This window comes from Terrapene carolina, unplaced genomic scaffold (assembly GCF_002925995.2).
Source record: "Terrapene carolina triunguis isolate 2854851 unplaced genomic scaffold, T_m_triunguis-2.0 Scaffold88, whole genome shotgun sequence".
NCBI classification, from domain to species: Eukaryota; Metazoa; Chordata; order Testudines; family Emydidae; genus Terrapene; species Terrapene triunguis.
In genome coordinates, this window is record NW_020664439.1 from 37,860,129 (window position 1) to 37,882,734 (window position 22,606).

The 22,606-nt window shown below is 40.5% G+C and overlaps 1 protein-coding gene across 7 annotated transcripts in view; it reads left to right on the forward strand.

The window, feature by feature from the left end:
• NLGN1 (neuroligin 1) overlaps positions 1–1,772 on the forward strand; it is a 456,846-nt gene extending 455,074 nt beyond the window's left edge. For all 7 annotated transcript variants that reach the window (XM_024221191.1, XM_026649868.1, XM_026649867.1 and 4 more), the window contains one exon: positions 950–1,772. In XM_024221191.1, coding sequence (XP_024076959.1) covers positions 950–1,772 — 823 coding nt within the window. The remainder of the gene's footprint in view (positions 1–949) is intronic.
• The last annotated feature ends 20,834 nt before the right edge of the window (positions 1,773–22,606 follow it).

Consider the following 22,606-nt stretch of genomic DNA (forward strand, 5'->3'; position numbering starts at 1 on the left):
TGATAAATACTTCGTACATAAAAAAAAGGGCTGCAGAAAGCAGCTTCCCTGATATTTTTATCTTTTTCAATCTAATATTTAGCTTTCTCATAGTACCGTAGTTGGCCTTAAAAAGTTCATTCTGCTTTGTAAGATTCTGATGCTTTGAGAGAGATTCTCTGTACTTAAAATAGGGAAATCTCTTGGAACTTTCAATTTTTTTAGTCTGACCACTGTGTAAGAAATTGTAACATGTATTACAGTGAATAAGGAACATACTGAGATCACGTATAGCAGTTATAAAGTGCACATCATTAAAAACAGATCATCATTTAACAAACCACAATATTTGACTGTACTCCAGTAGTGGTGGTATTTTGATTATAAAGAACGCAAAATGCCACCAACATCACAGCACATGGAAGGTTGAGTCTTAAAATGATGTCCACTTATTCAAATGAATAGGCATTTATGAAAGTAAGATACATGGACTAGCACTTGAGAGGTACCGAGGACTGACCTTGTATCACTTCTCCACACTCCGATGGGCTTTCAGTGGATGTGTGCTATATTGAGTTAACACACTGCCCTTTCACCTCTGCAGACCTGAATTCAGAGGCTGAGATTTAAGTTATCAATAAAAATAAGGTTTCTGACCCCTCATCCTAGTCTCTAGTAGGCATTAATCTACATCGCTAGTACCAAAGTATAATACTGTTGACAATTTTTCCTTGAGCGAAAAGGACTGGGATGCTGGATGCTGACGGGGGTTCAGGTACGAAGGGCACCGGGGAAGCTTGCAGTGTCCACTTGCATTGTGTTGGCTCTATCTGCTATTAGGCCTGCAATTCCATGAACACTACAGTCACTGCCCTTCCCCCAAATTAATGTTAAAATGCAGTATCAAATCTTAATTTTATAATTGCTTTTGAAATGCAGACTTTACATCTCAGCTTTTTTTTAATTCTAGTGACCCAAATCAACCAGTCCCACAAGATACAAAATTCATTCATACTAAACCCAATCGTTTTGAGGAAGTAGCATGGACCAGATATTCTCAAAAAGACCAACTGTATCTTCACATTGGATTAAAACCACGAGTGAAGGAACATTACAGGGCCAATAAAGTGAACCTGTGGCTGGAACTGGTACCTCATCTGCACAATCTTAACGACATTTCACAGTATACCTCGACCACAACTAAAGTGCCATCAACTGATATTACTTTCAGACCAACAAGGAAAAATTCTGTACCTGTTACTTCAGCCTTTCCTACAGCCAAACAAGATGATCCCAAACAACAACCAAGTCCATTTTCAGTGGATCAAAGGGACTATTCCACAGAGTTGAGTGTTACTATTGCAGTTGGAGCATCTTTGCTATTCCTAAACATTCTGGCCTTTGCAGCATTGTACTACAAAAAGGACAAGAGGAGACATGATGTTCATAGGAGATGTAGCCCACAGCGTACTACTACCAATGATCTTGCCCATGCACAAGAAGAGGAGATAATGTCCCTCCAAATGAAGCACACTGACTTGGATCATGAATGTGAGTCCATCCATCCACATGAGGTGGTTCTTCGGACCGCCTGTCCCCCAGACTACACACTAGCTATGAGAAGGTCTCCTGATGATATTCCCTTAATGACACCCAACACCATTACAATGATTCCCAACACTATACCAGGGATTCAGCCCCTACACACATTCAATACCTTTACTGGAGGACAGAATAATACTCTGCCCCACCCCCATCCCCACCCCCATTCACATTCAACAACCAGGGTATAGCCAGACAAGATGAAACAAACTTTATTTTTTTTGATGGATTACAGTAGGTGACATTACTGAAGATTACTTGGCTTTCAACCTACAAGAATCTTACTATTTAAATATGGAGGAATATTATGTGAATATACATATCAAGAACTTTTGGGGTTTTGAAAAAAAATGAATTGTACATATATACAAATGAACTTAAAAAAAAACTTTGCAATTGCTTGAAGCAATTGTCCTGAATGATACTTTTTCATTCACATTCAACTATTAATTTTTTGAAGATTTAAGTTACATAATGGAATTAGGCATGTGCAACACAAACAGAAAAGAACTCTGACTGAAATTAAAAAAAATCTATAAATATGCACAAGGGACACACTAATGGAATGTCAGATAATTTTCACCAATTTTTATTTGGAACTGTTTTATTGTGTAGTCCATATTTACATATTTGGATAAGTACACAAAGCACCAATGCTGTTAAGGCCTTAGTAAGGGGCTCATGCTGAAATCTGCCAGTCAAACAAAGAAGTTTTAAAGCCTGGCAGGTACAACATTATCACATAAGTGCTGTCAGTATAAAAGTTGTGGGAATAAAGGAAACTGGATATTTTTAGCACGATGTGCATGATAATTTATATGCTTGGTGGCTGTGCTGCTGATTAAGCCGTAATTAAAATTCTTCTCATCCCATTGGAGTTTTTAATAGAAGCTTCCTCCATCAATTGGCACAACCTAAAGAAGATTTTTTTAAAGGGGCAAAAGTAATTACAGTAAAATAATTCACAGTAGCTTCAGTAATAGAAGGAATTACAGTAGTTCTTAAAGGTATTTGATGGTATTCTAGGTATATAGTGGTGAACACTCGCTCAGTGAATCCCAGAGGGAAAAATATCTTTCTGTGTTTTTAATGTTCTCTTTTGTTTCCACCTAAATAATTTATAGAACTATAACCTTAATGGAACCTCTTTGATGAAGGATTTATAATTTGCTGTGGTTTAGTTACAAAATATTTAGTTCATATTGGTAAGATAAAGTGTGTCCAAAGATTTCATTGCAAGGATATTTTGCAGTATAAAGATGCCCCAACATTACCACTCTGATTACAGCTCTGTTATTGTTTTAACTCATGGTGCATGTGACAAAGTTTACTGCTAATATTTTAATGTAAAGTTGTTTCCCTTTTTGCTATACATTATCCTTGCCATTCAAGTGAATTCACTGGATGAGATCTCTATAGAGTGCAAATGTAGATAGAAAGGGTCCATAAGGATGGAGAGAGCCAACAAATGGAAATTTGTAAACCTGAATCTTACATTTGTTTGTGTGATTTTAAATGAATGTTCTAAAATCACAAGAAACTCTTCATTCCCCTGTTGTTTTCCAGAAACGGTATATCACAGTCCTTTCAAAATGTTTGTATATGTAATCAGATGTACATTTATATAAAAAAATGAGATGGACTTAAGAGCACATCCCTGATAAATACTTTCTCTTACCTGTACTATATTTCTATTAGACTAAAGTTATGTGATTTTTTTTTACATTTTTTCAAATTACTAGCAATTTTGATAGTTTGTAAGATAATGCAAAGAACTCTCTCTGACAAACTAACTGCAGTAACAGAAACATTTCTTTTCAGTTACTCTTTTTCAAGAATGAAAGCTTATTACACACACAAAAAAAATTGTATACTACTTGATGGAAAATTACTTTGTACTTCTTGGCCATATTACTGGTCACTGAGTGAAATAAAGATAATCTGGATAACAAATATTATTCCAATGCTAAGAGATCTGATCTTTGCTCATTAAAGAGCTAAAATGTTTATTGCTGTTTTGTCATTTTTTAATGAAGTAATGGTAACTGTCTCAAATAAAGAGTCATTTCTTAAGACTAGTCTGGTTTTTGAAGACATGGATATGCCTTCTACAGATAATACAACTGCATATTTATAGGCCAGTCCTATCTAAAACAGTTCCTTATAAGAATCATGACATTATGAATGTATGATGTCGCAGTATTACATTAATTACCACTACTCACTAACTTGCCATAATTTTTCAGCCAGAAGTAAGAATTAAAAATACATACATCAAATTTAGAAATGTCAAGGAACAGATAAATATGCAGTATTCCATTAAATGAAACTCACCTAGTTCACACTGTGAGGGTGATTAAACTTTCATAAAATGATTTTACCAGAAACTTACCCTTCAAAGTGTGTTTAAGAACATCAAATACAGACTTCAAAAGTGACACTGAAAACAAAACAACAAGAAAAACCACTACAGTTTCAGTCATTTTCTTTAGCTAAACTAATAAAAAATATCCACTAACATTTACTATAATATCGCTTATCATCCCCGGTTTTAAAAGGAGCATTTCTGGTAGAAGCATAAAGATTGAAGTCTTCAAAATCCAGGATGGTCTATGTGCAATTTCTGCCTGATGTGGTTGTGCTTTTAGACTGTGACCTGCCAATGTAAACCAATAAAAAGAATTGTCTGCCATCTGATAATTATTGTTTAATAGGAAGATTGTATTTTGCTATGTTAATGAAACAAAACAAAACAAACAAAACCATGAATGGCCATAAAACAAGATATACACAAAATATGATTTCATGTGCTTTTCTTAACTTTATCAAACTCAAAATAATTTCCTACTATAATTTAATGGTGGCCATATCTATATACAGTATCTCTATATTCACTATCTGGTAATTGTTTACTTTTATTAGTTCAGAAATAAATGATTGAGGTAAACCAAGCATGACAGTACACTTTTTCTTTTCTGTCAGCCAATAATACCACAAATGTGAAAGTTCAAGGCAGCAATGCAAATTTTATAATATTTTTCTGTTCAAAAATTCACATGATGCAGAAACTGAATACAATTTTAGTTGCTATTTTATAATTACAGTTCAGAAGCTAGTTTTCTGAAAGTAAGAGGATTTCCCACATTTTATAACATGAATGAAGGCAACAAACTTTTTTAAAGCTGAAAATGCTCACAAATGTAAGAAACATTTTGGAGTATTTTTGATGGTTATGCTTTATGGAATTTACTTTTGTTGTTTTTAAAAGATATATTTGTCTGGTTTTTTTTTTTCAAAATAGACAATGAGAAACCAAATGGAGTGTGATATTTTATTTTGTGTATTGTTCATTGGAGCAGATTTCCAATGCAATTAGGATATTAGTCAGTTTGGAAGTACAGCAAAAATATGAAAAGCCTGTATTTACTGCTTTCCCATTTTTGTAAATATGTTTGCAGACTTTTTAAGAAAAAATATTTGATTATTTTGAGGGAAAAAACTATGGAATCAATGTCTCTTTTCCCCATTCTTTTTCTATTAAAACTATAGACATATGCTACTTAATATCTAGTCTTGGATGCGTAGTTTATACACAGAGAAGGCAGTGCTGACATTGCATAGGGAAATAAAGCAAATTGAAACACATTTTGCTTAATAGTATCTCAGTAGGCCATATATTGTATACTGTATCCAGTGAAGACTTACAGAGCATGGAATTAAGATAGCTAAACATACTCTTCTATAAGACAGCATCAGGGTTAGTGCTATTGTTATTAAATGTATTCAAAAATGGATTCTTACTGTATATTTTTGGTTAACTGAACCTCAAATAAATATTGATATGCAATAAAAACAGGGTGAAAAGAAGCCTAACAAATAAACATGTTCCAGCTTTAAACACCACTGCATAGAAATTACTGAGATTTCTCTTGCGAGTTTCACTGAAATATTCTGAAGAGACAAAATAGAACTGGAATTGTTAGGAAGCTGTAAAACATCATGGTGGTTCTTTGATGTTAGCAACTTGTTTTCTTCTTTGGTATTAATTCAAAGTATTGGCCTTTCCCCTGTCCCTCACCCCTCCTTTTCTAGTAATGATTTGTTATGGACTATTGCTTTTTAATGTAAGCGACCATTAGATAATTTGGTCATTATTGCAAAAACATGCTCCCACATAAATTAAATTAATGGTCATTTCCCTGCTGAGGTTTTGTTATCATCCATTCAGCTATCTTGTCAATTGCAGCAATTGTTTTGGCTTTTTTTTTTAATTCAATAAACTAAGGGACTTTCTTCAAATAGTGTTAGACCTCTTTTCCTCTTGAAATGATAACAATCCGTGAGTCAGCTGTCCCTCTGAGGTCTTCAAAGAAATCTGACTGTTTGAAACACACACACACTGCTGACGTTGATTCTTTCTCTTAAGCTTTTTGATTTGATTTAGTTCTGGCACTTCACTGTATTTGTATGCAAGCCAGAAATTAGCTGCATTTGATAAAGGGTTCAATAGAATTATACAGAAGAATCAATGAATTAACCACAAGCAGTACATGAGGTTCCTTTTTGTCTTGTTTTTTTTTTTTAATGCTGTTGCATAATTGATTTCATATTGACAGATCCAGTGGAGACTTGATTTAAAGGCATTGTGTAGGGTAAGAATGCTAAACGCTAACTGATGAAATAAGTTTGGAGGGGAAAAAATTATAAAATCACCTTGGACTGATCGATGACCAACTTCCAAAATGTTGATGTGCAACTAACTCAACCTTCATTGTCTTAAGTAGTAACCAAATAGCCCCAATAATTCATGCATATATGAACAAATAAAGTTTATTTAGAATGTTTACTATATTTTATCTACTGACAAAAAATTAAATATAATGTTTAAAATGGTAAATTAAGGCCCACTGAGGACCTAATCTTCCTGCCACTTCACGTCAATGTGAAAACTTTTGATGACTTCAGTCGAGCTATGATCAGACTCTACAGGTTAATGTCATATGGTAACTAGAAACAGAAGTTTAAATGAAGACAAAATAGCACAGGAATTTTGAGAATGGTGTAAAAATTAATTTGTCATAGTATGTTTATATATATATTTTCTGGGCCATTATATACGTCGGTTGTATTTTGATGACTATGTTGTAAGTTACAGACCTTCAAAGCATGTAAACAGAGAGTATTATCTGTTTACCCTGTGTGGATACAATTCAAGGATAAGTGCATGTATTAAGTACAGAGGTGGAGTTGGCATCTGATTCTGCATTCCTACTATTAGGGGACAGAGCCACAACTGCTGTAAATCATCATAGCCCCATTGACTTCAGTGGATCTATGACAAATTTATACCAGCTGAAGATCTGCCCCCGGGCCCTCAGTGTTCATCATGGCTCATCTCACCCTCCAATTCCCCCCTCCCCCCAAAATAATTGCAAGTGCATATGACTGCTGGATTTATGAATGCAATCAAAGAGTTAGCTGTGCTATAAAATGTGCCTGCCATCATTTGTATGATTGTCCAAACAAGAGAGGCCCTCTACGTTTAATGACATTCTGACAAGCATAACGTCTCAGCAAATGAAGCTGTTACGAAGAGTGTGTTGGCTAAACCATATTTTTCAATATTACAATTAAACAAAAATTGTGCTTAAAGACATTTCTGCATATATTCAATATGGGCCAGATCCTCAGCTTGTGTAAATCATTGTAGCTCAGTTGAAGTTATTGAGACTATAATATTTTACCCCATCTGAAGATCTAACCCTATATGTTTCATGGTTATTTCTTCACCCCTTGTCCACCTCCCATTATTTGAACAGTCAACGAAACGAGACAAACTGTTGAGTTAAATTCTACTTTCTATTACACTGATGTAAATTTAGAGTCAATGAAGTAGCTCCAAATGTACACTGATGTCAGTATACAGTGTAAACCACAGCACCAGCAATCCCAAGCATTCAAAAATCATGAGTCAGGCCCCCCAAAACCTGTGAAATTAGCTTAAAAGCTTGAGATTTAAAAAAATAATACATTTAACTTCTTTTTATTTGCTTTCTGGGGTTGGAGCATGTAGGGTGTTCTCTGCAGCTCTGAGGATGAGAAATTTACTTGGTTTTAAAAATTGGGATTCTCAGGTAATATCTAAGGGTTTCTCTCTACACAGGGACACTCAGGAAAGTTATTCCAAATTCACTAAAGATGTGAATTGAAAGTGGATTAGTTATTAAATTGCAATAAACCTCTGTGTGGACAGTCTCAGGCAAAATTAAGGTGGCCTTAATTGAGTTTATCTTAATTCACTTCCAAAGTGAATCACTTCTTTAGTTATTTCTGATTCATTTTCCTATGGGCTTGTCTATAGAACAATGAGATCGGGGCAATCTGCGGTGTGAATCTACCTCCACATAACTATCCCAGTGCACCAGGCTGGTGTGTGTTAGCAGTTTGGTAGTGTGCTTTGAGCTAGTCCTCTTTGAAATGGGATTAGCTCAAAGCACATTAACAAACTGTTAACCTGCATCAGCAGGATGCATGGACAACTGGACCACAGCTGGCTAGAGAGAGCGGGTAGAGTCACACCTCAGCTTGCCACAGTCTAATTGTGCATGTAGACAAGCCCTTAGTGTCCCCGTGTAGACAAGCCCTAATACTAGTAGTATTATCATGAGTCTGAAGATACGATCGTGAGAGTTGACAACACTGTACCTATGTTGTATAAAAGGCAAGTTTACACTTAGTTTGGCGCCTGTTGAAGCTAATGGGAAATTTGTTATTGACTTCATTGAGGAAAAGATTGGGTCAGGAGTCTGTGTTTGGACTTCTGTGGGTTTCTTAAAAGCATGGTTGATGTAAATAAATATGGCCATGTTTTCTAAGATCCCCTGGATATTTCCAAATCTCTGTGGATTAGTTACTTAAGTAGATTATCATTGTAATAAGAAGGAGGGAATGGTGGAGTCATGCCCTTCAATCCCCCAGCAACTAGCAAGCAGAGTTAGCCAGTTTTTGGGGGTGGGAAAAAACACTTCACCCCCAGTATAGCTGTTACACCAATGTACACAGCCCAGGAACAATCAGGAAAACACTTGGTGACTCTGCCAGAATTCCTTCTGGATACTTCAGCTGCAGCCCAGCTCCTGTGATCTCCCTCCATCTGCCATGTTTTGACTTTTTGCCCAGCATGGTTACAAGTGTCAAGGGAAACTGTAGTGGAATTTAGGTCCTTGTGCATTTGAAATGTGACCGTGGGCAATGTCTATTCTTGGATATTTGACCACCATGTCTTTATGCACAAGTTCAACTTTTAGTATTGTGTAAAATAAGGTATAATAAGGGCTTGCATTGTTTTGTAATAGTATCTTTGACAGTTGTCTGAAACAACAAACTACTGTAGCTCTGAATAAATTGACAAGTCCTGAAATGTTTTCAAATGTACTTTCAAATTAAATTCCATGGTATTTCACTGACCGATGATATAAGATACAGCTGTAAACCCTTTTTGTTTTCCATCATAAGGCTGCTGCACTGGTGTGATAAGTGTGGCTGGGTAGCTCTGATGATATGAACACCATGGAGCAATTTTTTCTCTCACTTACACTAGTGTAAATCTGGAGCAAGTCCATTGAAATTGGTGGCAATCCTCTGGATTTCCACTGGAATAACTGAGATCAAAATCTGGACTTCTGAAAATGGGATCAAGATGGCTCAGGTAATGTGAAATGAGATATAGAAGCTTTCATTTCAAGGATACTTGTTCAAATCCAGATAAGGTAAGTAATGTCCAAAAATCATTACCCTATCACAATGTGAAACTAAGTACTGATGTTTACTAATTTTCAGCCCAATATCACTATACTTTACCCTCCCTTTCTCAGCTTCTGGACTCACTGTGCTATGCCATCTTTTGTAGAAGGCAAAGAGAATGTGGGCTGCTGGTTCACTTTTGGGTCTGAACTGCTGTGGCCTGCCAGAGGATCAAGAAGGGGTGTACATGGAGGAAGGACAGCAAGGCATCTTCTTTTTGCTTTTCTCTCTAGCCAAGTGCTGGCATTTTGATCTTTTGTAGGGTCACCAAGGTGCCAGGAACCAATAGTGCCAGGAATGGCTGAGCCACGAGCCTTGTCGATCATAGTTGCGTTTCCTTCCTCTGTTGGCTGCTGAGTAAGCAATGGCTTTCAGTGATTGAGTAATTCGAATGCTAAGGGAATGGTAGGGCTCATAAATGGAGATTCCTCCAGGGAACCAGCCTCAAATTACTCTGTTCAGGGGCAACTAAGGATACCTTCTCTTGCACACCTTGTTATGTTTACGTAGAGGGAGACCATTGTGTTATTGTTACATTAATCGAATATTGGTAACTTTTGTATGTCTATGACGGTATTGACATTTTGTTCTTGACAAGTAAAGAATTTTATTTGCAGTGATACAACCTTAATACAATGATACAATGTTACTAATGTGCTGGTCCAGGTTTTACAATTACTTTTTAAAAAAATAATGGATTATGTTGTTGTCCAAGATGGTGGGCTGATTGCTAGATCTTCCTATCCAAGTCATTAGAAGACCATGGGCTTCAGTTGGGTTGTACAGGTTGTAAAATAGAGCAGAATTTGACCATTTGTCTCCAAATCTGAATTGGGATTGGATGGTGAGGGATAATGTTCACATCTGTGTTGTCCCAACCGAGGTGTCTGTGCCAAATTCCCATTGCAGGGAAGAAAAGTGAGATGGGGCATTTCTTTACATTAGGCCTTCAGTTGGTAGCTTTAGTTGGGGGTCCTGTTTCATACCGCATGGTTGATGTTGGCATAGCTGGAATTATTTAGGTACTTTATGGCCTGCATCAGCCTGTATCTAAGTGTCACAATCATTCATGGTTTTTATCCACATAGCACCCTGTGAAGTAGGGAAATAATATCCCAGTCTTACAGATGGAGAATTGAGGTACAGAGTAGAGTAAACAGATTAGCAGATTTTCTATTACTTTATTTTAGAATGATTCAAATACTTCTATTTTTACATATAGCTTAATACATAAATAAGTAAGTAAATAAAATAAAACCCCTTTATGCCATCTTCTCCAAACCTTTCTTACTGTTTGGAGGACTGTAGCTTGATGTTCTTCAACACAGCTACTTAGCATGTTGCCAGCATTCTGGGTTACTACACTGTAGTACAACATCCAAATTCCTAAGTATTTGCTCATTTTTTCCTGGCTCTTCTTCAACAACTGTGATTTCGGGGGTAAGGGCATGTGTGATAATGAATAAGGCTACGATTATGTCGCAGAGGTCATGGAAGTCACGGAATTCGTGACTTCCATTGACCTCTGTGACATTTTCTGCCCCCGGGGTTGGAGATACCAGCTGCCCTCCCCCCTGCAGCTCCTGGCCACTGCCCTGGTGGGGGGATCCCCTTGCAGCTGCCCAACCATGGCATGCAGTGTGGGAAGGACCTGCAGCTGCCAAGCCATGGTGGGGGGACCCTGCAGCTGTCCAGCCAGAACGGGCGGTGGGGAGACTCCCCGCAGCTCCCAGCCCCTGTGGGCGGTAAGGGACTCCAGAGCTCCTACTCGCCACAGGTGGCGTCGCTGCCCCCCGAGCTGCTCAGCTGCCGCACGGGGGGAAGCCCAGAGCTCCCACTCACTGCAGCGGCAGGGGACCTCAGAGCACCAGCAGTGGGTGCTGAACCCACTTCCCCATTTTATCAGGGATATTTTTAGTGAAAGTCAGAGACAGGTCACGGGCTTCCATGAAGTTTTTGTTTATTGCCCGTAACCTGTCCCTGACTTTTACTAAAAATATCCATTACTAAATCTTAGCCTTACTAATGAAGTATCTTCTTTGGCAATCTAGTTAAATCACAGACCTGAAGTACTGCGAGGTATATAATGTTTTTGTTCTCAGTTTCATCCTTCTCTTGACAGTGAAGGCATTCCAGTCCTTGCAGTTATGTTTTATTTTCCTTTCTTCCTACTGCTTTCAAGATGTTAATTTAAAAAAAAACACATTTTCTTGATAAATGCAATTTTGTTCTTCATCACCTCTCTCATCACTGTTCCTATTGTCTTGCACAGGTTTGTAAACTGTTATTTTTAAGGTTTCATTATCTCTGCTCATTTCACTTCTTATCTTTACCACTCTTTTTGTCTCTTTTAATTGGACTTTTGGTTTATCTAAAGACTTTTCTTTCACTTTTCTATGAATTTTGTGTGGGGTTATAAAGGCTCACCCTGACAGCCTGGAGACCAAATTCTTCTACTTACCTACAGAAAAACATACAAATATAAGAACTGCCATACTGGGTGAGACCAGTGATCCATCTGATCCAGTATCTTGTTTCATCAACCATCAGTCCCAGCTGTTTGAAGAAGGTGCAAACAACCCTGCAGTCAGCAGTTATGGAATAATCTGCCTATAGGGAAAGTTTCCTTCTATCACCCCCCCACCCCTAGTCAGAGGTTGGCTTATACCCTGCAGCAGGAGGGTTTATATCCTTTCTTAAACTTGTGGGGGTTTTTTAATCCTAACTCTAAATGCTCTTAGTGTCCATATATGTGTTCAATACTTTTTTGAAATCTGCCCAGTTCTTAGTCTCAATGATACTCTGTTATAATGAGTTACACAGAGTAACAACAGCAAATTGGGGTCAAAAATTGGTTCTTTTCTCTTTTAAGTTTGCTACCTTTTGATTTTGCCAAATGTCCCTTTGTTCAGAAAGAAAAGAACAATTAATCTTCTTTGAACCATTCCTTATTCTGTATGCTTTTATCATGTCCCCTCTTATTCAGCTCCTGTCTAAGGTAAACAGTCCCAATCCTTTCAATCTCTCTTCATATGAGAGTTTTTTCATGCCTCTAATCATTCTCATTGTCACTCTCTGAACCCCCTCTATTCCCACAATATTCTTTTTGTAAATGGGGTGACCAGAACTGATCACAAGCTGCTCCACACTCCACCACCAGTGTGCTTCCCTGTTGACCTGGAAGGACCTAATGTAAAAGTAGGAAGGGAGCTAGGCCCCATGTTCCTTCAAGTCTTTCTCAATTCATTTCCTCGTGCCTATAGGAAATAACTATTCTGGCAACATTGCTGCGAAAATTAGAACATACGACCAACCACAGACACTTTATTGCTGAGAAAGAAAATCTTTTAGTTCTGTCTGGAATATATTTGTTTTAAGTTCAAATCAGTAATAATAATGGGACAAATTATTGTCCAGAACCTAAATTCCCTCCAAACAGGTGTAAATGAGCACTGTAACATCAGTGTTCCTGGCACTGTATTGGGCTGCCCATAGTCAGTCCATCTCACGCCATTTGCTTGGAATTCGAGTAGTCTGCACAGCAGAGGATGGAAAAAGTGGATATATGTGAGTTGCCAGGGCAGGGTACAGGCACTCAAACTGGTGAAGCAGCCCCCTTTGATTTATAGGTGCCCATCCTGGAGGCAATGTGTGCAGGTTTGGGTGGAGCCAGAACTGAGTAGCAAATGCCCAGCAAATTCACAGCCATCAGCGGCTGCACATGCGCAGAAGGTGGTTTTTCCCTTTGAAATATGGTAAAGAGATGCAGTTCTATAGGACCTCTGTGACAAGAGCCATGGGAGGAGGGGCAGAGAACACTTCATAGCTAAGAAGTGAGGGGCTGCAGACTAATGCACATGCACCTCCAAACCCAGCAGTGCCTGCTATGCATGTCCTTACACCTTTAGTAGGAGGGACAAATGGAGTAGGCTATGAATGTGCGTGGACCAGCTCACAGCCAAAATACGGGCATTGTCCCTGCACTTGTCAGCATGAGGCCTGGTGAATAGTTTGTTTCAAAGAAAATACATAAATAGGTTTTGTCAAGATGACTGTGATACCTGTTACAAATAGTTCCATTTATTAGCTGAGCTCCAGCAGACAAAACGTCAGGGATGAAATCCTGACCCAATTGAAGTCAATGGTAAAATTCCCATTGATTTCACTGGGGCCAGGATTTCACCCCAGATAGTTAAAGGAAATGACTTAATAACAACAGGCAAAAACATGTTAGGCACATTGGGCCTGATTTTCCATTGCTTTGCACTTTGTGTTGTCATTCTCACTAGAGAGAAAAGACAGCCCACTGGTCAGGACATTCGCATGGTCGGTGGAAGATTTGCATTAGATTCCCAGCTCTGCCACATCTTTCCTGTGTGAGCTTTGGCAAGTCACTTGGTCTGCTTGTTCCTCAGTTCCCGGTCTCCCTACATCACAGGTGTGTTGCGAGGATACATACATTAAAGATTGTGAAGTACTCAGACACTACAATAATGGGAGTCATATAAAGGCTAAAGATAGACTGTTTTACAAAGTGTGTAAGTCACTACATGTCAGAATAGCAGCAATTACATCCACTTTATTAATTATTATTATGGTAGTGTCTAAGTGCCAACTGAGAAAAAGACTCAGTGTGCAAAGCACTGTGCAAACTCAGAGTAAGGGACAGTTCATGTCCCAAAAAGCTTACAATCTAAATAGACAAGACACACAAAGTGGTGGTTTGCAAACGTCATGTTAGTGCCACATTTTTTTTTCATTCTTGGTGGGGAGGTTTGTTAGGAAGGGGTTAACTAAAATGGAATGACAAAGGAACAGAGAGGGAGCATGGAAGAGAGGGAGGTAAGATGGAATAGAGCAGGGGAGAAAAGAGGGAGAAGGAAAGTGGGGGTGAGCTGAAGAGACTGTGAGGGGAGGGGCAGGGTGGAGTGAACAGCCAATCAGCACAGGAAAGAGATGGTCCTGAGGGGAAAATGCAGAAAGCCGTCTGATGTCATCAGCATCTGACGGTACCTGGAACAGAACCTCGGGTGGCTGCCTCTGGGGTCTGCTCTACTAGTTGGAGTTTATCTGGCTCCTCCCTGGCTGGGGTAAATGGCTACACAAGGTTCAAGGGAGTGGAGAAAAAACTCCCAGCATGTTGATGTGTACTTGTGGAATACAAGGGGCAGGAGTAGAAGCATCTACCAGCAGGAGATCACTGTCATTGACACTGACTAGGTACTCAAGACTGTGCCCTGGTCTACACTGGGGGAGAGTGGGGGGGGGTTGATCTAAGTTATGCAACTTCAGCTACGTGAATAACGTACTTAGATCGACTTACCGTGGTGTCTTCACCACGGTGAGTCGACTGCTGCTGCTCCCCCGTTGACTCCGCCTGCGCCTCTTGTGGCGGCGGAGTACAGGAGTTGACAGGAGAATGCTCGGGGGTTGATTTATCACGTCTAGACTAGACTAGACATGATAAATCGATCCCCACTGGATTGATCGCTGCCCACCGATCCGGCGGGTAGTGAAGACATACCCACCTGGTTGCTAACAAGTGCAGCCACTGGTTACGTAATGGAGTCAGCTTTATGGCGTTCCTGACTCTCCACCTAGCTCTTAATGTGTCTATGTTCAAGCTAGTGACTAAAGCATGTGAGGGGAGGTAAGAGTAGAAAGGGGGTGTGGGCCCTTTTGGAGGCATTGGAAGAAGATAAGATATACATTAGCAAAATTGCCCAAAATGGAAGGGTGTTTTATTACTATTGAGTAGCATATCAAATGTCAGCTTCGCAGCCTCTAGTTATAATGTCACAGTTAACTGGCTTTGTGAGAGAGAGCACTGTTTTAACCCATTTGTGTTGAGCATGAAGCCGTACAATAGATGGATCCATGCCAAGTTGTTGCAGATGGTTTTGCACATTGTATTTTTAGCCCTCTGTGTGGTCCCTAACATCCAGGAGACAAGATCACAAGCAGCTCTGAATGCTTCTCCGGAGCTATATTTGGTTTAAATCATTGTAAACTGTACTCGGCCAAAGAGATAACTGAGCAGCAGTGCCACGATAGAACAAGTTACTGTATAAGGAGAGCTATGCAAAACTTGATCATTTTAGTTCTTAGAGGGTGAGGTCTGTAACTTGTTTGGGGTTTTGTTTTGTTTTTTTAATATCTGTGTGGGTTGAAACCTGTGAACTTCAGACTGGATTCAGATGAAATGGGAGGAAAAGGTCAGAGCAAAACTGATGCCCCGCTTCAGGTCACAGGTGTGCAAAATGAACAAATGTTTTTTGTCTCAATGAGACAGCAAAGGTTGGGGAGAGATCACTAAGAAAGGCATCAGCCTACCTGATACAAAACGTGTTGTGATCACTACCAAGCAGAAGTCCATACTGTCGATCTCTAAAATTTCTATGAACTGGTTTTCCAGTTAAAAGGGTTAGAGGTGAAAGCACTGATTGACAGAAACATCTGATTTTCAGGGAACAGGAGTCAGAGCATCTGACCAGCTTCTCACAGAACTCATTAACTCTGCTAATCTTCCAGGGATTCTCTTAGTCCAAAGAATCTGCTAAGAGAACAAAGCAGTTATATGAACTTCCTGGTGAGGCACTGTCCCAGAATAAATAGATAATATAAAGGTGGGGGACCTTGGAATCACACTACTTACTCAAGGTATCAATCTGAGCAGCCTTTGAAAGTAGCAATAGTGCGATTGAAAAGACTGCACCTTGCAGCAGAGAAAACTGAGGCTCAGGACTCTGTGCTTATCACTTGGTTTCTTTCTGCTTTCACATTTTTCAAAAGGGATTCACTAGTAACCTAGGATCTTCTTGTTCCAAAAGATGGCTTGGTTTTCACAGATGCATCGTCTGTTCTAGAGAGTTCTGAAGACCTGAAAAGCTTTATCTTCAGCTTCTTCTGCTGAACACCAGGTCTCACTGGTTCTGTTTTATGGTGAAGTCAGGTCAGTTCTCTGGTGGCATGATTTCAGTCAGCTCATGCTGACTGGACAACCAGCTGCTCAGGCAACACTCAGGCCTCTGTGATATCACTGAACAAAAGCACTGACTCTTGTGGTGTATTAAGGAGGCCTGATTTACATGTGACATTTTCTGATGAGATGAGGTAGGGAGATTGTGCAGCATATTTAATTGCCATGTTAATAGCTTCGTTTGGCTTTCGGTAATTAAATGAAGAGTGCTTCTAGGAAATGGGAGACTTCTTGATTTCCTTCTTAATGCTGAGGTAGTTAGCTCCTGTAATAGAATTTGTGTTAATCTCTCCCCCCTCACCCTCCCCGCCCCGATTCTCACAGGCATGCTGCAATTAAACCAGAAATCTTGACTGTGCCTGTTCTACCCCGACTACAAAAACGTTGGCCTCATTTTGAGTCAGTGACAGTACGCTCATAGGACATTATTAGTCTCAGTTACACACATACACTTAACGAAGTGTGTCACTGGAAGTCACATTGGAATACAGTAATAGAGTAAAAACATGATGATCATCTGAAACAGTCATTCATCACAGTGGAATGCAAACACTGCAGCTTCCATAGGCCTACCATCTGGCTCTGTGCTACATGTGAAGGTCACATGGGAAGCTGTGTTAAGGTTAGCAAAAGGACGCACTGATATTGGAGAATGCCTCTTATCAGGCTCATATGCACCTGTGGTGCCCTAACAGGTCAGCGTCATTTGAGTCAGCATTCAAACTGTACATTCCCAACCAGCAGACTGGAATTTAGTACTAATGAAGAATCGAGCTGCACATTTTAATCCTTTATATGGATTTCACTGCTATTAAGCTCTGGGATGTTTAGAGTTTTGGGTGGGTTTTTTTTTTTCCAGTACAGAAATAGGGATTGTCGTGGTCAAAGACACCCACGCATTGATTTTAGTTTACAGACTCAAGCCTGAGGCCAGTTTATTGACATACATACCAGTGCACTGGGGTGCAGTCCGAAGACTGACACCCCGAGGACCGCTCTCAGGTGGCTTTTATTTCATTAAACCGCAAGCAAAGTACAAACAATACGTCATGAGTTAAGAAATTGGGGTTGGGGTCAGTCCCCCCTTCCTGGCACCTTCCTCATTATTTTCCGAGAATTAGGTGTTTTGTTTGGGTACGGGGGTGCTTGGTGGTTTTCCCCAGGGGTGGTACTTGGCACCAGTTTGGGTACATTTTTCGGCAAGGTACATGTTATTTTCCGGGGTTTTACGGTTAAGGGTTAAGGGGGTTACCATGGGACGCCTAAAGAAGATCTATGATTGGCTAATTTTGCAGATAGCTGGAATTGGAAAGTTTGCAGATAGCTACAACTGCAAGAATGATCAGCTCTTTGCAAAAGCAATTTCTTAATGTATTTCATAAACTTGCGGTTATTAGGTTGCCGAGGCCTTTACCACTGTTACTTCCTCCCCCCTCCCTCCTCTGGTCATGACCCTTGACCGAGTTTGGCAGGGAATTGTACAGCTTAATCCTGTACCGAGCCTCTGTCAGAGGGTCTGAATTTGGGCCTTCGGTGTTACTCAGGTTGTTAAAAGGAAGGCCCCCCAGTTCTATTTCCCCACAGGATCAACACGTTAAACTTGGATCCATAGCTGGATTTAGATTCTACATCTAAAAATAAATAAATAAAATAACAGTGAGGTTGTTTGGATATGCAGCTCCATCTTAGCTCATTACTATCATGGGAGGTATTGGCTACAGTGGAACTGGTGTGTTTCTGCTGCACAAAAGGGGCCAGGGTTGGAGATTCCTACACAAGGGTCTGCCTTCCCTAAGAGCCCCATTGTTTATCTGCAGAACTGAGAGTTTTTAAAGCTAATAAAAATAAATAGCAATTCCTCTGTTACTAAGCAGAACGTGTTGTGGAATTCTCCCTCTCTCTGTTTTTAGGCTTCTGCATAGCATCGAGATTGCACTGGGTGAATCAGGTGACTAGCTCCTGGAGCTGATTGGAGATGTGTTCATGGTGATTGTTTTACATACATAAACTGCCTTGTTTACCACTGATCGTGAGGTGTTTGCACATCTGTGGGGCCCTACCTGTACTGGAGGTCTGGGTGTCTCAGGAGTAGCTCTGCTCTTTATTTCGTAGAGATCCTGGTACAGGTTTATTGCTCATCTCCTTCATGTGGGGCTCCACAAGATGCTCATCTGTCACCCTTCCTGTGCAACATATGAGACCAAATACTCAGCTGGCATAAATTGGCATAACTCAATTGAGTTAAATGGAATGGAGGATCTGGCCTGTATGTGGGCCCACCAGTCAGATTAGTGAAGAAATATGGGTGATGCTGTCTTCAGAATGGGGATGACATCTTCCTCTCTGCTGTTAACCCAGTGTGGATGAGTATCTATCACACCTGAGTGGGAATGGGGACTAGCTCTTGTAAAATCAATCCAAATAATACAGAGCTGATGTTCAGAGGGTGGGAGGAAGCAATGGGGGAAGATTGTGGAATATTGTGCCATTTGTTGTGCAGGCTTACATCCTGGGGAAGGCATGTTGAATCCCCCAGCTGCTGCTAAATAGCTGCAGTTGGCAAGAGTGCTTTTCACTGGTGGTGCCTGGTCAGAAGGTTCGGCTTTTTCTTTCAGATGTAGATCGTGTCAAATTCACCTAGCGCCTCCAGACCAGATTGCTGCAATGTGTTCTACACGGGGCTTTACCTTAAGACTATTCAAAAATGGTAGCTAGGGCAGAATGCAGCTGCCCACTAATTCAGCAGGATTTCCCATAAAGAGCATTATGCCCCAGTGCCGTGGGATCTGATTTCTGGTCTTCATTTGTAGATTCCTTCAGTCCTGTCTACTTGAAAGACTGCCTCTTCTCTCATATGATTCCAGTGCCCATTCCAACTGTATGAGGCTCTCAAACTAGCATTCCCCTGGTTTCAAGGAGAGTTAGCTGCTGTCAGGGTGATCTTTGCGAGAGATCTTCAGCTCACTTAATGCCTTCCCCTGGATGGCTAGAGCCAGAATCTGATGACTTTCCTTAGGATATAAGGAAGTGCTGAATAAGGGCTTGGAGCAGTTTGGGAGAGTCATTCTGCAATGGATGCAATTAGGTTTTGTACAGGTAGAGAGATTATTGTAAACTCTTTGGGGCAGGGACCATCCATTTGTTCTGTTCGTACAGCTCTTAGCATCACAGCGCCCTGATCCAGGACTGGGGCTCCCGGGCGCTAATGCAATATAAATAGTAATCATCGATCATCATATTTTGTATGTAACTTTTGTCTAGACATATTGAGCAAGCAACCAGTAGCTCAGAGGATGAGATTTTTGCTTGTGTATGACACTAATGCTGTGCAAAGCAGCAGAAATCATTCTGCAGATTTCTATAACTCTTCCATCCTTCTGAAGCTTTAAGAAAAGGGACTCTTTCAAAGTTACATTTTAAGTGCCTGAGTGTGTGAAAGAATAAACTTCCCCTGGTTATGGGCCTAATCCAGGCATAAACCAAGCTGTACACATAAGAACATAAGAATGGCCATACTGCGTCAGACCAAAGGTCCATCTAGCCCAGTATCCTGTCTACCGACAGTGGCCAATGCCAGGTGCCCCAGAGGGAGTGAACCCCACAGGCAATGATCAAGTGATCTCTCTCCTGCCATCCATCTCCACCCTCTGACAAACAGAGGCTAGGGACACCCTTCCTTACCCATCCTGGCTAATATCCATTAACAGACTTAGTCCTAGCCTTCTCAACCTCCTAGGCAAGGAGTTCCACAAGTTGACTGTGCGCTGTGTGAAGAAGAACTTCCTTTTATTTGTTTTAAACCTGCTGCCCATTAATTTCATTTGGTGGCCCCTAGTTCTTGTATTATGGGAACAAGTAAATAACTTTTCCTTATTTACTTTCTCCACACCACTCATGATTTTATATACCTCTATCATATCCCCCTTCCTCTTTTCCAAGCTGAAAAGTCCTAGCCTCTTTAATCTCTCCTCATATGGGACCCGTTCCAAACCCCTAATCATTTTAGTTGCCCTTCTCTGAACCTTTTCTAATGCCAGTATATCTTTTTTGAGATGAGGAGACCACATCTGTACGCAGTATTCAAGATGTGGGCGTACCATGGATTTTATACAAGGGCAATAAGATACTCTCCGTCTTATTTTCTATCCCCTTTTTTTCTATTCCCTACACAAATAATTTCCTCAGAGCCTGAGGGAAGAATCCTCCCCTTATGCTGCAGAGCATGTGTGGGAATAGATCCAACCTCTGGCAACTAGTCCAGCCCTGCAGAGCTCCTGGAACCTCTATGGCCAGTGTCTGAGCCCTCAGTTGGCCAGTGGATCTTCACTGCTGCAGAGCTGTCTGCCTTGCTGTCTTCCAGGCTGTCCTTTTCCCAGCTCCTCCACCCCACAGAGTGCATAGGGCGCGCCAAAAAGAAACCAACAACAAAAACACACCAAGTTATCCCCCTTTGGAGCTAGGCCACATATTTACAGCCTCAAATCCTGCTCACCCTTTCCAGCAGAACTTCTTAGGATAGGCAAGATTCATCCTAAGATGTGTAATGAAATGAATTCAGGGCAAAAGCAAGTAGAGAAAAACGCCCGAGAAAAAGGAAAGCCTAATTAAAACACAAAGCAAAGGAAATGCCAGTAAATATTGGCCAAGTAAATTGTTTTTTTCAATAATTTTTTTCAATCTCCATATTTCCTTCAGTAAGAGCTCTCTTCTTTAATAATCTCCTTCCTTCCAGAAGGATGCTGGAGTGGTGGTGGTTTTGTTTATCTCCAGAGGCACAATTCTAATTCAGAAAGTTTAACCTTTACTAAAGAAATAGCTGCAAATCTCATCCGGCCTTTAAAAAAAAGGAAAAGAGAAGCAACAGCACCAAAACATCTTGATCAAGATTCTCAGGACTGGTTGTTTGAGTCCTTGGTGACTACCGCAGGGACGGAAGTCTACATAAGTGACTGTAAGTTTTGCGGATAATTTATCCTCAAGCCACCGGGAACTCTCCATAGCCCAGGTGAAATTTAGAGCTGCTCTTCGCTGCAGTGCCTGCAACAATTTCACATGGCCTCCTTCCAGCAGCCAGGATCTCCGGAATACAAGGGTGCATGTGAACTGGGTTAGGGTGGCAAAGAGCTAGCTAGACCACCTGGGATTTCTCCAGTGCCAAGGAAGTCCCTAGATAGCTGTCTAAAGTGAGTTTAAAGCTGCTTTGCACAGCCAGAGTGGCATAAGAGAGCCTTACTGGTATCAGGGAGCAGAATCTGACTCCTTATGTCCAGTTCCTCCTGTTTTCTTTGAGTTATAGGACCACTAGGAATGGGATAGTGAAACCAATAAACACCTGTTAAAAGACCTTTTAATTTCAGTTAGTGGAGATAGATTGGAATAACTCAGAGGATGCAGGAGGGACAACAGCAGGTACGGTCTGTAAATTGATGCTGTCCAGTGAGAGCAAATTAGGTAACTGCTGATTAGGCAGGTTGTGTAGATGCCTTTTGTGAAAACAAATCCATGCTGCAGCTTTCCATAGGCAGTCTAGCTGATGCTGGTCTGTGAAATAAAGGCCTAGTAAAGCAGCTCTCAAATCCCAAGCTTGTCAGAGAAAACAGCAGGGAGGGCAGGTGTAATGGAAACGAATACATGTTGACACTTGGATGGGTGATACAGCAGCACTGGTCGAAGGTGTGATGCGCCCTTATACATTTCAGAGATGACCGTGTAATGTAAAAGCTGACCCAGGACACTGAAAAAGCTACCATGTATTTATTGCTTGCTGTGCTTGGGTCCTTATGGGGCAAACAGTATCCATAACATTTCTCTTCTCCCATGCGGTGTGTGTCATTGTTTTCAGACACCCTCCTCCTCTCAGAGAAAGAGACAGTAAAATTGCACTTGACAAGTACAAGGTGGTGGGACGAACAAAGGAGCCCCAGCCATGATTGTGCTGGGTGAGGTTGAAGTGTATTGACAAGCGTTAACACCAGCTGGAGCAGTGCTGATGCACAAAAAGTAGGTCAGTGGAAGGAAAGTCAGTAAGCAAACTTGAGGGGAAAAGCTACTCCTGTTACCCTTATTAACTATCAAACATCTTCCCCTTATTCATTATGGAGGTGGCTTTCAAAAACTGCTTACTGCCCTATTCCCCTTTCAATGAATTGTTCACAGTGGCCTTTCGCCCAATGAACCATTTTACTGTTTTGGATAAAATAGGTTTCCAAAGATGCTAAAAGAGACATTATTTCCAGGCCCTCT